At 58.6% G+C, this 15,846-nt stretch overlaps 1 protein-coding gene across 1 annotated transcript; it reads left to right on the plus strand.

Moving 5' to 3' along the window:
• The first annotated feature begins 1,226 nt into the window (after nt 1-1,226).
• LOC129200415 (uncharacterized) lies at nt 1,227-13,555 on the plus strand. Its single transcript, XM_054811766.1, is given in 6 exon segments — nt 1,227-3,889; nt 8,675-9,017; nt 9,610-10,339; nt 10,427-11,630; nt 11,632-12,421; nt 12,423-13,555. Coding segments are annotated over 6 exon segments (6,561 nt in total). The 5' UTR covers nt 1,227-1,448; the 3' UTR covers nt 13,476-13,555.
• Nucleotides 13,556-15,846: the final 2,291 nt, after the last annotated feature.

The raw sequence follows: 15,846 nt of genomic DNA on the forward strand, positions 1-15,846 counted from the left end.
GCCGGCAGAGAGCGAGTCCTGCTGAGAGTGCAGGCGAGACGGGCGCGCTGTACGCGCTGCGCTCCTTCGCCTACGAGGAGGTGCGCGAGGTGGGGCTGTGGGTGCGGGCGGAGGACGGCGGGGCGCCGGCGCTGAGCAGCAACGTGTCGGTGCGGCTCGTGATCGTGGACGAGAACGACAACGCGCCGCAGGTGCTGTACCCGCCGCCGGCGCCGGCGCCGGGCGCGGGCTGGGCGGGCGTGGAGCTGGCGCCGCGCTCGGCCGAGCCCGGGGCGCTGGTGGCCAAGGTGGTGGCGGTGGACGCGGACGCGGGGCAGAACGCGTGGCTGTCGTACGAGCTGGCCAAGGCGCCGGAGCCGGGGCTGTTCCGCGTGGGGCTGCACAGCGGCCAGGTGCGCACGGCGCGGGCCCTGTCCGAGAGGGACGCGCCCCGGCAGAGCCTCGTCGTGCTGGTGCGAGAGCGCGGGCAGCCGCCGCGCTCCGCCACCGCCACCCTCGGCATCGCCCCGGTGGACGGCTTCTCCGACGTATTCCGGCAGCTCAACCACGCTCCTGCGGGGAGGCAAGGAGCGAGAACCGCTGTGCAGCTCGCGGCCGGCTGGCGAGAGGGAAGCCAACGCGGGGAGCTTGGTGGCTCCCGTTCCGCCGCCGGACTGGCCGGCCGGCAGGCGCGTGCACGCCCGAGCCTTGCCGAGACCCGCCTCCGTTCCCCGTCCTCAGGCTGGGATTCCCGAGTCGGTGTAGTGCCGTGCCGTGCTGGTTCCTGCGTGCTGCCCCTGCGGAGAGGCTCCTGGGCGGCTGGTCCGGCCGGGCAAGGCGGCTGAGTGGATCGGGGCCGCGCCTCCGCCGCACGGCGCCGTGGGAACCGCCTCGTGCTTGTCTTGCCGCCGTGTTTCGCGAAGGGCACGGATCGGCCTCCCGGGAGACAAGCGCGCCCGCCCGGCCGCGGGCTCTGGGCAGCGGGGGAAGACGCGGGGCAGCTGTGTGTGCGCACAGGTCCGTGTGCCGGTGCGAGCCGGCAGCGCGGGCAGCGGGCGGCGGCGGGCGCAGTCCCGCCGCGGGCCGCAGGGTGGTGCTCCCGGCCAAGGCGGCGCCGAGCGGCTGCGGGCGGGGAGGCGGCCGAGCCCGGCCCGGCCCGGCCCGGCCCTGCCCAGCACCGCCCAGCCGAGCCCAGCCCAGCCGAGCCCAGCCCAGCCGAGCCGAGCGGAGCCGAGCGGAGCGGAGCCCAGCCGAGCGGAGCGGAGCCGGGTAGCGGCGGCGAGCGGTGCTCCGTGCCATCCGCTGCCGGGCCGCGGCGGCCGCGCTCCGGGTCGCCAGCCGGAGTCGGCGAGAAGGAGGGAGGGAGGGAGAACGGACGCCCGCCGCCCAGCCGCGCTGCTGCCGGGCACCGCTTTCCGCGGAGGACTGCGCGGGAGATCCGCGAGACGGAGGCTGTCCGCCGCCCCGACATGGCGATCGCAAGGCAAGTGCTTTGTCTCTCTGCTTTCCTCTCCCTGCCGCACGCTCGCTCCGAGCCCATCCGCTACTCCGTAGCCGAGGAGGGGGAGAGCGGCTCCGTGGTAGCGAACGTGGCGGAGGACGCGGGGCTGGCCCCGGCGCAGCTCTCGGCTCGCCGCGCCCGCCTGGCCTCGGAGGACGGCCGGCAGCACTTTCGCTTAGACCGCGGCACCGGCCGCCTCGTCGTGGCCGAGAGGCTGGACCGGGAGCAGCTGTGCGGGCAGTCCGGGACGTGCACGCTCCCCTTCGAGCTCCTGCTGGCAAACCCCCTGCAGTTCTTTCGGGTCGAGGTGACCGTGGAGGACATCAATGACCATTCGCCCGTTTTCCCCGAGCAACAGGTCACTTTTAAGATCCCGGAAAGGAGTGACCCGGGCTCGCGTTTCCCGCTGGAGGGGGCTCAGGACCTGGATATTGGCAGCAACAGCATCCAGGCTTACAGCATCGCTCCCGAGAACGAGTACTTTAGTGTCTCCTTTGGGAGTCGGAGGAATGGTGACAAATATGTGGAACTGGTCTTGGAAAAGCCGCTAGACAGAGAGGAGCAGGCGGAGATGCACTTCAGTCTCATTGCCATGGATGGAGGCACTCCACCCAGGAGCGGGACCACCCAAGTCCACATTGTTGTTCTAGATGTAAATGACAACTCTCCGGTCTTCACACAGGAGCGGTATGTTGGCCAGGTACTGGAAAATGCTCCGGAGGGCTCTGTGGTTGTCAAGGTGGTGGCATCCGATCTGGATGCGGGACCTAACGGGGCCATCTCCTATCAATTCAGCCAAGCGGTGGGCCAGAGCCCCTCGGCATTTATCATTGACCCTGTGGGCGGTGAAATTAGACTCACAAAGCCTCTGGACTTTGAGGTGGCAGAGAATCACGAGCTCAGCGTGCGGGCCACGGACGGCGGGGGCCTCTCGGCAATCTGCAAGGTGTTGGTGGAGGTGGTGGATGTGAATGACAACGCGCCGGAGCTGGTGGTCAGTTCCTTCAGCAGCCCCCTCCCCGAGAGCGCATCACCTGGGACGGTGGTCGCCCTCTTCACGGTCAGGGACCAGGATGCTGGTGCCAACGGGAAGATCACCTGTGCCCTGAAAGACCAGCTGTCGTTCTCCCTGCGACCAGCCTACAAGAATTACTATGAGCTGGTGACCGTGAGCGCGCTGGACCGGGAGGAGACGGCGCGGTACATCCTCACTGTCACAGCAGCAGACGCGGGGTCACCTCCTCTCACGACCACCCAGACCTTCACGGTGGACATCTCCGATGTGAACGACAACGCGCCTGTCTTCAACCAAACTTCATACACTATGTACGTGCGTGAGAACAATGTGCCCACAGCGCTTGTTGGAGCCGTCAGCGCCTCGGATGCCGACGTGGGGCCCAATGCCAAGGTGACCTATTCCCTGGCCCCAGCGCACCCAGCAGAGCGGCCTCCCTGCTCCTGTATCTCTGTGAACTCTGAGAACGGGCACGTGTTTGTGCTGCGGCCCCTGGACTACGAGCATGTGAGGCAGATTGAGGTCTCAGTGAGCGCCTCTGACGCGGGGTCGCCTCGCCTTAGCGCCAACGTGACCGTCCGCCTTGTCGTGGTGGACGAGAATGACAATGCGCCTCTGGTGCTGCACCCCGCCCAGGACAGCAGCCCACCGTCCAGCGAGCTGGTGCCCATTTCGGCTGAGGCGGGGTACCTCGTCACCAAAGTGGTGGCTGTTGATGCCGACTCGGGGCAGAACTCGTGGCTCTCGTACCACTTGCTGAAGGCCAGCGACCCCGGGCTGTTTGCGGTGGGTGCCCAAAGCGGGGAGGTGCGGCTGAGGAGGCCAGTGACGGAGAGGGACGCCGTGAAGCAGAAGCTCGTCATCCTGGTGCGAGACAACGGGCGGCCACCGCTGTCAGCCACTGCGGCACTGAGCGCGCTCCTGCTCAGTGACTTCTCGGAGGTGCGCCTACCGCACAGCAGCCTGGCCACGGAGGACGAGGGCAGCTCCCTGACCACCTATTTAATCATTTCATTGGTCTTTGTCTCGGTCCTCTTCCTCGCGTCCACGGTCGCCTTCGTCGCTCATAAGGTGTGCAAGAGAAAGGAGCTGCAGGGTGGGCATGTGCTTTACGGCACCGGCAACTTGCAGAGCAGCCTGGCCGAGGCGGCCAATGCGGGGACCCTGCCCCACGCCTATTGCTACGAGGTCAGCCTCACAACAGGCTCGGGCAACAGCGAGTTCAAGTTCCTCAAGCCCATCCTCCCCAGCCTGCCACCTCAGCACTGTGCCAGGGGCGGGGGCGCCGATGATGAACAGGATTTGCCCCAGGGCCCTATCACCATGGAGGACGTGGCACCAGACAACCCAGGGACGCTCTCTGCCGAACCGTTCAACAGTCTTTCATTTACCTAGCGTGGAGTCAGCACAGCCAGAGGCTTCACGCCTCGTCACAGGAAGGGATCCAGGCTACAGCTTGTGGCAACGCTTCCTGCAGAGTTGATCTGCATTTGCAATTGGCATCCCTGGTTTCCCTCAAATTCTAAGTCAGAAGGAAGGTTGTCCCCCCCTCCATAATAAATCAACAAACAAACAAAGAAGCAAGCAAAAGAACCTCAGGGCTCCCTCACTCCGGAACTAAGATGTTTCAGCTCTGTTACAGCCATTTCTGAAATGCTTCAAGAGTGGGGTTAGTTGCAGGGCCCCCGGCTATGTTCTTGTCTCCCTTGCTGTTAGGCAAGACCATGGACCTCTTGCTCTGTGCTGTAATGAAATAGCAAGGTCGGGCAGACAGATCACATGCTCGCTGAAATGCACGTAGCCCTCCTCCCAGGTCAGGAAAGCAAGGAAGTTGTGAGTACTGTGTCACAATGTGGTGCACAAATTGCACAAAATTTTCATTTGGCTCATAAGAGGGGGTTGGGTGGGCTTTCCCTTTTGTATTGCCATGGTGTCACGGTTTAGCCCCAGCCGGCAGCTGAGCACCACGCAGCCACTCACTCCCTCCCCCCCCCCCCCCCCCCAGTGGGATGGGGAGGAGAATGGGAAGGAAAAGGCAAGACCTGGTGGGTTGGTATAAGGACAGTTTACTGGGATAGCAAAGGGAGAAGGGAAGACAAAACAGAACAAAACAAAACAGTACTTAACAGAGTATACGAAACTGGTAGTACACAATGCAGTTTCTCACCCAAGGACCGTACAACTCAGACCGCACGCTCAGACCTGTCCCGAAACCGGACTGTCCCCAAGCCACGCGTCCTGGAGCTGCTACCCCCCTCCCCAGCTAGCCCCCCTTTTATGCTGAGCATGATGTCATATGGTATGAATACCCCCTTTGGCTAGTTTGGGTCACCTGCCCTGTCTATGTGCCCTCCCAACTCCTTGTGCACCCCCAGCCGTGCCACTGGCAAGGTGGTGTGAGAAGCAGAAAAGGTCTTGGCTCTGTGTAAGCACCGCTCAAGCATAGGTCCATATAACAAAAACACCTCTAAATTATCAATGCTGTTTCCAGCACAAATCCAAAACATAGCCCCATGCTAGCTACTGTGAAGAAAATGAACCCTCTCAGATGAAACCAGGACACATGGAAATATGAGAGCACTAGTGGTGTTGAGATGGAATTGAATGGACCGGAATGGAGCAGAGCAGAATGGAGTGGAATGGCGTGGAATGGAGCGGAACAGAACAGAACAGATATGGAATGGAATGGAATACAGTAAAGTAGAATAGAATAGAATAGAATAGAACAGAACAGAACAGAACAGAACAGAATAGAATATTTTAGTTAGAAAGGACTTATAATGCTCATCAAAATCCTGAAATACCACATCCACCATCTTCCCTTCATCCACAAGGTGGGTGACCTTATCATAGAAGGATAGAAAATTAATTAAACAGGACTTTCCCTGGGTGAAGCCATGGTCCTGCTGATTGCATTGCTCTTTACATGCCTTTCCATCGCACCCAGTAAGATCTTCTCCACAGATTTTCCAGGAACTGAGGTTAAACTCACAGGTCTGTAGTTTCCTGGGTCTTTCCTCATGCCCTTCTTGTAAATTGGAAGCATGTGGGCTATCTTCCAGCCAGCGGAGACCTCCCCAGAGTCCCAAGACCTCTGGTAGGTGATCAAGAGGGGTCCCGCTGTAACATCCGCCAGCTCCTTCAGTACTCTGGGATGAATCCCAGCAGGCCGCATGGACTTGTGAACATTCAGCCGATACAGCTGGTGCTGTTTATAGACTGTAACTGTACAGAGTTGTGAAAAGATGTTCGTTGTGAAAAGACATTCATTGTGTTTGGGGGCGTTGTCAGGAAACTCCACCAGTTGCTTCAAGGTACTTTGTCTGAAGGTGGAATTGAGATGAACTTGGAAAAGGGCCTGTTGAGTAGACCCAACTCATTGTTGTTTCCCATTTCAGAGTGGAAAGCTGTCCCGATATGATTTTCTGGGTTCATGTAAGAGCATTTGCATCCTCCTTTTTGCCCTTTCTCCTTCTACTCTGTGAACTGCCTGTCAGCATTGTCTTGCCTATTCCTCTTAAGAAGGGCTGTCACTGCATATGTGATAGCAAATTGTTTGAATGAAGGCGGTGTGGCACGGAATATTCAGAAGCCCTCACGCTGTGTTGTGCTGCAGTTCTGAAGTGTTCTGTTGTAAACCAGGATACCCTTGTGTGCAAAAATGAAATAAAGCGAGGATCCAAAAGGCTTGTGTGGAGATAGTAGTCTTTGTAGGGATGTTCTTTCTGGGAAAGCTCTGTGAGTTTTTCAAAGGGTGGGTACTTTGTCTCTGCTTGGAGATATGGTTGATAGAGCTTCCAGGAAAGTTGTGGGGAGCAGGGAATTGCTGGCAGGCCTCTACGTGTCTTCTGAGCACTGAGCTCATGGCGGCGGCAGGGCGCAGTTAGGTCTCGGTCAGGGGAAACTGGCCCATATGCTAACAGGGGCCTGGGTGTGCAAAGGCCTCGCCAAAGCGGTGAGGTGGTGGGGGAGTGACTTTTCCAACTCTCCCAACAGCTGCCGATGGCAACCGTGATCTGTTCAAGCACCAAGTGCTTTGATTCTAAAGATTTTGGGGGAGGGATGGCACAAAGACAGCATACGTGATCCTTTGCGAAAGAATGTGGGGGAGCAGCAGTTGGTTGGTGAAAACTATAACCAGGGAGAAGTTTTGCTCTTGGGAAAGGAAGAGGACTACAGCCATCCCTTCCACAAGGGCTTGATAAAACGGTAAGTCCTGAACAAAGGCTGGTGTAGTGATGCAGACCAGAAGACCATTTTACATCGAGGACTGAGCGATCCACTATCCAGCTAATCTGGGAAGGTGTAGGCCTGTGCTGTGCTGTGCTGTCTCGTGCTGTGCTGCACTGCATAAACGCCTTGCAGGATAAACTCATCGACCTCATTGTAACTGAAGACGCTGCAGGCTGCTCCCACGTGCTACCGGTGAGAAAGCCACCTGCAAGCAGGAAGTCCACATACAAACTTCTTCTACTGTGACCGTAGAAATGATGACTAGAAATGGTTTCTTGCCGGAAAGTCCTAAATTGGCGTGAGCTGCTGAAACGAGAGCACTCTTTCTTTTCTATGACCAGGGTCTGCCTGGCATGCTGTGCGTGGCTGGAGTCCTGCGTGAAGCTACTCTGCTCAGGGTTCTCGGCCTCTACAGGGACGTACCATTCTCTGTGCTAATCCCTTCCAATAGTGAGAGCTATAAGAGAGAGAGTTCTGAATGACATCTTCGAGAGTCAGCGTGCCTCCCTCTCTCTTACTGAGACCACAAGGAACGTGCACCTCCTGGTGACAAACAGCTGGTTGTCTGGTCGTTCCAGCTCAAGGGTTCGTGTGCTTGATGCAGTTCATAACTAGATGCTTTATTACGGTTTTTCCCTCCTGAGAAGGGGAGGCTGTTGCGTGTACCGGAGGGCCTGAACACACTGCTGAACTTTCCCGAGGGGCTCGTTGGAGGTGCCCTTTAGGAAGGATAACTTCTCAGGCCAGGGAATAGACAGGCCTGTCAGATGGGACCTGTTGGTCACCAACACGAGTGAGCTAATCAGAGACGTCATGATTGGAGGCAGCCTGGGCTACAGTGATCATGCAGTGGTGGAGTCTGCAGTCCTGAGGGACAGGGGTCAGGCGAAGGGTAAAGTCCAGAGCCTGAATTTCAGGAAAACAAACTTGCAGCTGTTGTAGGCATGAGTCAGTAGAAGCCCCTGGGTAACTGCCTTGAGGGACAAGAGAGCAGAACAGAGCTGGCACATCTTTAAGGACGCTTTCCAAAGAGCGCAGGACCTCTCGATCCCCATGTGTAAGAAGTCAGGAAAGGAAGGCAAGAGACTGGCACGGCTGAGTAAAGACCTGCTGGTCAAACTAAAAGGCAAGAAAGAAATGCACAGGCAGTGGAAGCAGGGACAGGGCTCCTGGGAGGAATGTAGGGACTTTGGCCGGTTGTGTAGGGATGGGGTCAAGAAGGCGAAGGCGTGGCTGGAGCTGAACTTGGCAAAGGACGCAAAGAGTATGAAGAAGATCTTCAATAGGTATGTCAGCCAGAAAAGGAAGGGTCAAAGAAAGGGTACCTGCCCTGATGAACATGACTAGCGAACTGGTAACAGCAGACAAGGAGGATGCTGGCTGAGGTACTCAACAACTTCTTTGCCTCAGTCTTCACTGGCCACCTCTCTTCCCACACTGCTCGAGTGGATGAACCTGAAGACAGGGACTAGGGAGCAAAGTGCCTGCCACTGCAAGAGAAGATCGGGTTTGAGACCAGCTGAGCAATTTGAACATACATAAGTCTATGGGACCTGACGAGATGCATCTGAGAGTCCTGAGGGAATTGGCTGATGTAGCTGTCAAGCCACCAGCCATGACATTTGAAAAGTCATGGCAGTCAGGTGAAGTCCCTGGTGACTGGAAAAATGGAAACATTGCACCCATTTCTAAAAAAGGTAGAAAGGAGGGCCCTGGGAACTACTGACCCATCAGCCTGGGATGATCAAGGAACAGATGCTCCTAGAAGCCATGGAGGACAGGGAGGAGATTTGAGACAGCCAGCATGGCTTCACCAAGGGCAAGTCTTCCCTGACCAGCCCAGTGGCCTTCTGTGATGGAGCGACTACCTCAGTGCACAAGGCAAGAGCCATGGATGTCACCTGCCCGGACTCCTGTAAGGCCTTTGACACGGTCCTCCACAACAGCCTTCTCTCTGCATTGGAGAGAGATGGGTTTGATGGATGGACTATTTGGCGGATAAGGACTTGCCTGGATGGTTGCCTCCAGAGAGTGGTGGTCAATGGCTCTATGCCCGGATGGAGATCAGTGATGAGTGGTGTCCCTCGGTGCTCCGTCCGGGGACCAGTACTGTTTAGTAGCTTTGTCAGCGACACAGACAGTGGGATCGAGTGCTCCCTCAGCACATTTGCAGATGGTGTCAGGCTGAGTGGTACGCCTGAGAGAGGGGATGCCATTGAGAAGGACCTGGACAAGCTTGAGAGGTGGGCCCATGCAAAATTCATGAGGTTCAAGAAGGCCAAGTGCAAGGTCCAGCACCTGCACTGTGGCAACCCCCGGGATCAATACAGGCTGGGGGATGAAGGGAATGAGAGCAGCCCTGTGGAGAAGGACTTGGGGGTACTGGTGGGTGACAAATGGGACATGAGCCAGCAATGTGCGCTCGCAGCCCAGAATGCCAACTGTATCATGGGCTGCATCACCAGCAGGTCGAGGGAGGGGACTCTTCCCCTCTACTGCGCTCTGGTGACACCCCACCTGGAGTACTGCGTCCAGCTCGGGTGTCCCCAGTGCAAGAAAGACATGGGCCTGTTGGAGTGAGTCCAGAGGAGCGCTACAAAATGATAATGGGGACGGAACACTTCTGCTATGAGGAAAAGCTGAGAGAGTTGGTGTTGTTCAGCCTGCAGAAGAGAAGGCTCCAGGGAGACATTCCATCAAACTGCAACCATTCTATGATTCTATGATTCTATCATCCTATCATTCTGTGATTCTATTGTTCTGCCATTCTGTTATTCTGTCATTCTATTCTACTGTTCTATCAATCATTCTGTCATTCTGTGATTCTATGCAGCAATGCGGCGGGCAGAACTTGTGAGAGAGACTATGCCGGGGCCGGCAGAGAGCGAGTCCTGCTGAGGGTGCAGGCGAGACGGGCGCGCTGTACGCGCTGCGCTCCTTCGCCTACGAGGAGGTGCGCGAGGTGGGGCTGTGGGTGCGGGCGGAGGACGGCGGGGCGCCGGCGCTGAGCAGCAACGTGTCGGTGCGGCTCGTGATCGTGGACGAGAACGACAACGCGCCGCAGGTGCTGTACCCGCCGCCGGCGCCGGCGCCGGGCGCGGGCTGGGCGGGCGTGGAGCTGGCGCCGCGCTCGGCCGAGCCCGGGGCGCTGGTGGCCAAGGTGGTGGCGGTGGACGCGGACGCGGGGCAGAACGCGTGGCTGTCGTACGAGCTGGCCAAGGCGCCGGAGCCGGGGCTGTTCCGCGTGGGGCTGCACAGCGGCGAGGTGCGCACGGCGCGGGCCCTGTCCGAGAGGGACGCGCCCCGGCAGAGCCTCGTCGTGCTGGTGCGAGAGCGCGGGCAGCCGCCGCGCTCCGCCACCGCCACCCTCGGCATCGCCCCGGTGGACGGCTTCTCCGACGTATTCCGGCAGCTCAACCACGCTCCTGCGGGGAGGCAAGGAGCGAGAACCGCTGTGCAGCTCGCGGCCGGCTGGCGAGAGGGAAGCCAACGCGGGGAGCTTGGTGGCTCCCGTTCCGCCGCCGGACGGGCCGGCCGGCAGGCGCGTGCACGCCCGAGCCTTGCCGAGACCCGCCTCCGTTCCCCGTCCTCAGGCTGGGATTCCCGAGTCGGTGTAGTGCCGTGCCGTGCTGGTTCCTGCGTGCTGCCCCTGCGGAGAGGCTCCTGGGCGGCTGGTCCGGCCGGGCAAGGCGGCTGAGTGGATCGGGGCCGCGCCTCCGCCGCACGGCGCCGTGGGAACCGCCTCGTGCTTGTCTTGCCGCCGTGTTTCGCGAAGGGCACGGATCGGCCTCCCGGGAGACAAGCGCGCCCGCCCGCCCGCGGGCTCTGGGCAGCGGGGGAAGACGCGGGGCAGCTGTGTGTGCGCACGGGTCCGTGTGCCGGTGCGAGCCGGCAGCGCGGGCAGCGGGCGGCGGCGGGCGCAGTCCCGCCGCGGGCCGCAGGGTGGTGCTCCCGGCCAAGGCGGCGCCGAGCGGCTGCGGGCGGGGAGGCGGCCGAGCCCGGCCCGGCCCGGCCCGGCCCTGCCCAGCACCGCCCAGCCGAGCCCAGCCCAGCCGAGCCCAGCCCAGCCGAGCGGAGCGGAGCCCAGCCGAGCGGAGCGGAGCCGGGTAGCGGCGGCGAGCGGTGCTCCGTGCCATCCGCTGCCGGGCCGCGGCGGCCGCGCTCCGGGTCGCCAGCCGGAGTCGGCGAGAAGGAGGGAGGGAGGGAGAACGGACGCCCGCCGCCCAGCCGCGCTGCTGCCGGGCACCGCTTTCTGCGGAGGACTGCGCGGGAGATCCGCGAGACGGAGGCTGTCCGCCGCCCCGACATGGCGATCGCAAGGCAAGTGCTTTGTCTCTCTGCTTTCCTCTCCCTGCCGCACGCTCGCTCCGAGCCCATCCGCTACTCCGTAGCCGAGGAGGGGGAGAGCGGCTCCGTGGTAGCCAACGTGGCGGAGGACGCGGGGCTGGCCCCGGCGCAGCTCTCGGCTCGCCGCGCCCGCCTGGCCTCGGAGGACGGCCGGCAGCACTTTCGCTTAGACCGCGGCACCGGCCGCCTCGTCGTGGCCGAGAGGCTGGACCGGGAGCAGCTGTGCGGGCAGTCCGGGACGTGCACGCTCCCCTTCGAGCTCCTGCTGGCAAACCCCCTGCAGTTCTTTCGGGTCGAGGTGACCGTGGAGGACATCAATGACCATTCGCCCGTTTTCCCCGAGCAACAGGTCACTTTTAAGATCCCGGAAACTAGTAACCCAGGCTTGCGTTTCCCGCTGGAGGGGGCTCAGGACCTGGATATTGGCAGCAACAGCATCCAGGCTTACAGCATCGCTCCCGAGAACGAGTACTTTAGTGTCTCCTTTGGGAGTCGGAGTAAGGGCAAGAAGTACGTGGAACTGGTTTTGGAAAAGCCACTAGACAGAGAGGAGCAGGCAGATGCACTTCAGTCTCATTGCCATGGATGGAGGCACTCCACCCAGGAGCGGGACCACCCAAGTCCACATTGTCATTCTGGATGTAAATGACAACTCTCCCATCTTCACAGAAGATGTGTACATTGGCCAGGTATTGGAAAATGCTCCGGAGGGCTCTGTGGTTGTCAAGGTGGTGGCATCCGATCTGGATGCGGGACCTAACGGGGCCATCTCCTATCAATTCAGCCAAGCGGTGGGCCAGAGCCCCTCAGCATTTGTCATTGACCCTGTGAGCGGTGAAATTAGACTCACAAAGCCTCTGGACTTTGAGGTGGCAGAGAATCACGAGCTCAGCGTGCGGGCCACGGACGGCGGGGGCCTCTCAGCAATCTGCAAGGTGTTGGTGGAGGTGGTGGATGTGAATGACAACGCGCCGGAGCTGGTGGTCAGTTCCTTCAGCAGCCCCCTCCCCGAGAGCGCATCACCCGGGACGGTGGTCGCCCTCTTCACGGTCAGGGACCGGGATGCTGGTGCCAACGGGAAGATCACCTGTGCCCTGGAAGACCAGCTGTCGTTCTCCCTGCGACCAGCCTACAAGAATTACTATGAGCTGGTGACCGTGAGCGCGCTGGACCGGGAGGAGACGGCGCGGTACATCCTCACTGTCACAGCAGCAGACGCGGGGTCACCTCCTCTCACGACCACCCAGACCTTCACGGTGGACATCTCCGATGTGAACGACAACGCGCCTGTCTTCAACCAGACTTCGTACACCATGTACGTGCGTGAGAACAATGTGCCCACGGCGCTCTGTTGGAGCCGTCAGCGCCTCGGATGCCGACGTGGGGCCCAATGCCAAGGTGACCTATTCCCTGGCCCCAGCGCACCCAGCAGAGCAGCCTCCCTGCTCCTGTATCTCTGTGAACTCTGAGAACGGGCACGTGTTTGTGCTGCGGCCCCTGGACTACGAGCATGTGAGGCAGATCGAGGTCTCAGTGAGCGCCTCTGACGCGGGGTCGCCTCGCCTTAGCGCCAACGTGACCGTCCGCCTTGTCGTGGTGGACGAGAATGACAATGCGCCTCTGGTGCTGCACCCCGCCCAGGACAGCAGCCCACCGTCCAGCGAGCTGGTGCCCATTTCGGCTGAGGCGGGGTACCTTGTCACCAAAGTGGTGGCTGTTGATGCCGACTCGGGGCAGAACTCGTGGCTCTCATACCACTTGCTGAAGGCCAGCGACCCCGGGCTGTTTGCGGTGGGTGCCCAAAGCGGGGAGGTGCGGCTGAGGAGGCCAGTGACGGAGAGGGACGCCGTGAAGCAGAAGCTCGTCATCCTGGTGCGAGACAACGGGCGGCCACCGCTGTCAGCCACTGCGGCACTGAGCGCGCTCCTGCTCAGTGACTTCTCGGAGGTGCGCCTACCGCAGAGCAGCCTGGCCACGGAGGACGAGGGCAGCTCCCTGACCACCTATTTACTCATTTCATTGGTCTTTGTCTCGGTCCTCTTCCTCGCGTCCACGGTCGCCTTCGTCGCTCATAAGGTGTGCAAGAGAAAGGAGCTGAAGGGTGGGCACGTGCTTTACGGCACCGGCAACTTGCAGAGCAGCCTGGCCGAGGCGGCCAATGCGGGGACCCTGCCCCACGCCTATTGCTACGAGGTCAGCCTCACAACAGGCTCGGGCAACAGCGAGTTCAAGTTCCTCAAGCCCATCCTCCCCAGCCTGCCACCTCAGCACTGTGCCAGGGGCAGGGGTGCTGACGATGAACAGGATTTGCCCCGGGGCCCTATCACCATGGAGGACGTGGCACCAGACAACCCAGGGACACTCTCTGCCGAACCATTCAACAGTCTTTCCTTTACCTAGCGTGGAGTCAGCACAGCCAGAGGCTTCACGCCTCGTCACAGGAAGGGATCCAGGCTACAGCTTGTGGCAACGCTTCCTGCAGAGTTAATCTGCATTTGCAATTGGCATCCCTGGTTTCCCTCAAATTCTAAGTCAGAAGAAGGTTGTCCCCCCCTCCATAATAAATCAACAAACAAAGAACGAAGCAAAAGAACCTCAGGGCTCCCTCACTCCGGAAATGTTTCAGCTCTGTTACAGCCATTTCTGAAATGCTTCAAGAGTGGGGTTAGTTGCAGGGCCCCCGGCTATGTTCTTGTCTCCCTTGCTGTTAGGCAAGACCACGGACCTCTTGCTCTGTGCTGTAATGAAATGGCAAGGTCGGGCAGACAGATCACATGCTCGCTGAAATGCACGTAGCCCTCCTCCCAGGTCAGGAAAGCAAGGAAGTTGCGAGTACTGTGTCAGAATGTGGTGCAAGCGCGAGGTTCTCCCTTTTGTGAGTCCTGCATGTCTCCGTCTGAGGTGCGTGGGCTCTGTGTGTTTTGCCCTCTGGTCACTATATCTGTCCGGACAGGCGTTGTGTGTCTGCATATGCTGCACTAGGGCTGCCCAGTGAAGCATGGAGCTGCTCACGTCTAACTATTGTGATGTGCACAATTCCAGCTCAGCAGTCTAGAAGGGTATTGTGACCCTTTGAGTAGATCAGTGTCATTACCTCTAAGGGAGAGGAAAACAACACACTAGATTTCTATCTGGTGATAACAGAAGGTTTGCCAGGTTGTCTCCTTGGGAGTGCCTAGGAAATATAGCAACAGGAATGGTGTTGCCATAGCCTATAACTGTACAGAGTTGTGAAAATATGTTCATTATGTTTGGGTTCTCAAGTTGCTGCAAGCGATTTTGTTGGAAGGTGGAACTGAGGTGAACTTGGAAAAGGGCATCGGGGTGGGTCTCATCATTGTTGTTCCCCCATTCAGAGGCTTCTTGATGGGAGTGGAAAGCTGTCCCGATATGATTGTCTGGGTTTGTGCAAGAGCATTTGCATCCTCCTTTTTGCCCTTTCTCTCTTCTACTCTGTGAACTGCCTGTCAGCATTGTCTTGCCTATTCCCCTTAAGAAGGACTGTCACCACACGTGTCATAGCAAATTGTTTGAATGAAGGCGGTGTGGCACGGAATATTCGGAAGCCCTCACGCTGTGTTGTGCTGCAGTTCTGAACTGTACTGTTGTAAAGCAGTGTACCCTTGTGTGTAACAATGCAATAAAGAGAACACCCAAATGCCTTGTGTGGAGTCTTTGAAGGGATGTTCTTTCTGGGAAAGCTCTGTGAGAGTTTTTGAAAAGCCTGGGAGGTTTTTTCTCATTTTGTCCTTTATTTGAGGTCAAGTTGAGCGGGTACTTTGTTTCTGATTGGAGATATGGTCGAAAGAGCTTTGAGGAAAGTTGTGGGGAGCAGGGAATTGCTGGCAGGCCTCTATAAGTCTTCTGACCACTGAGCTTCTTGTGACAACAGGGCGCAGTTAGATCCAGGTCAGGGGTAACTGGCCCGTATGCTAACAGGGGCCTGGGCGGGCAAAGGCCTCGTCAAAGCAGTGAGGTGGGGGGAGTGACGCTAAAGTTATAGCAGTGTCAGAAGATGGATGACACAAGGACAGCGTACGTGTTCCTTTGAGAAGTACTTGGGGGAGCGCCAGGAGGTGGGCATTTGGTGAACAAAAACTGCTTCCAAGGAGAGGCTTTGCTCTAGGGAAATGCCATCCCTTCCACAAGGTCTTGATAAATAGTAAGTCCTGAGCAAAGGACTGGTGTAGTGATGCTGACAGAACACCGTTGTACATCCAGGAGAGAATGATCTACGGTCCAGTTAACCTGAGTAGAATGATAGAATCACTTAGTTTGGAAAAGATCCCTGAGATCATCAAGTCCAACCGTTAACTTGACCACGTCTACCACTAAACTATGTCCCTAAGCGCCACCTCCAGAGATGGTGACTGAAGCACAGGGCAGCCTGTTCCAAGGCTTGACAATCCTTTGGGTGAAGAAATGTTTCCTAATATCTCATCTGAACCTCCTCTGGTGAAACCTGAGCCCATTTCATTTCATCCTGTCACTTCGTACTTGGGAAAAGAGACCAACACCCACCTCCTTACAACCTCCTTTCAGGCACAGGCCTGTCCTGTGCTGTCCTGTGCTATGTTGTGTTCCACAGATCCTTTCCTGGAAGGATAAACTCAGCTCATTTAAATGAGGAGCCTGCAGGCTGCTCCCACGTGGTACCAGCGAGAAAGCCACCTGCGAGCAGAAAGTCCAGATGCAAACTTCTTCGACAGTAGAAATGATGACTAGAAATGGTTTCTTGCTGGAAAGTCCTAAAATGGCGTGAGCTGCTGAA

Source organism: Grus americana, unplaced genomic scaffold, assembly GCF_028858705.1.
Source record: "Grus americana isolate bGruAme1 unplaced genomic scaffold, bGruAme1.mat scaffold_1003, whole genome shotgun sequence".
In the NCBI taxonomy this organism is placed as follows: Eukaryota; Metazoa; Chordata; class Aves; order Gruiformes; family Gruidae; genus Grus; species Grus americana.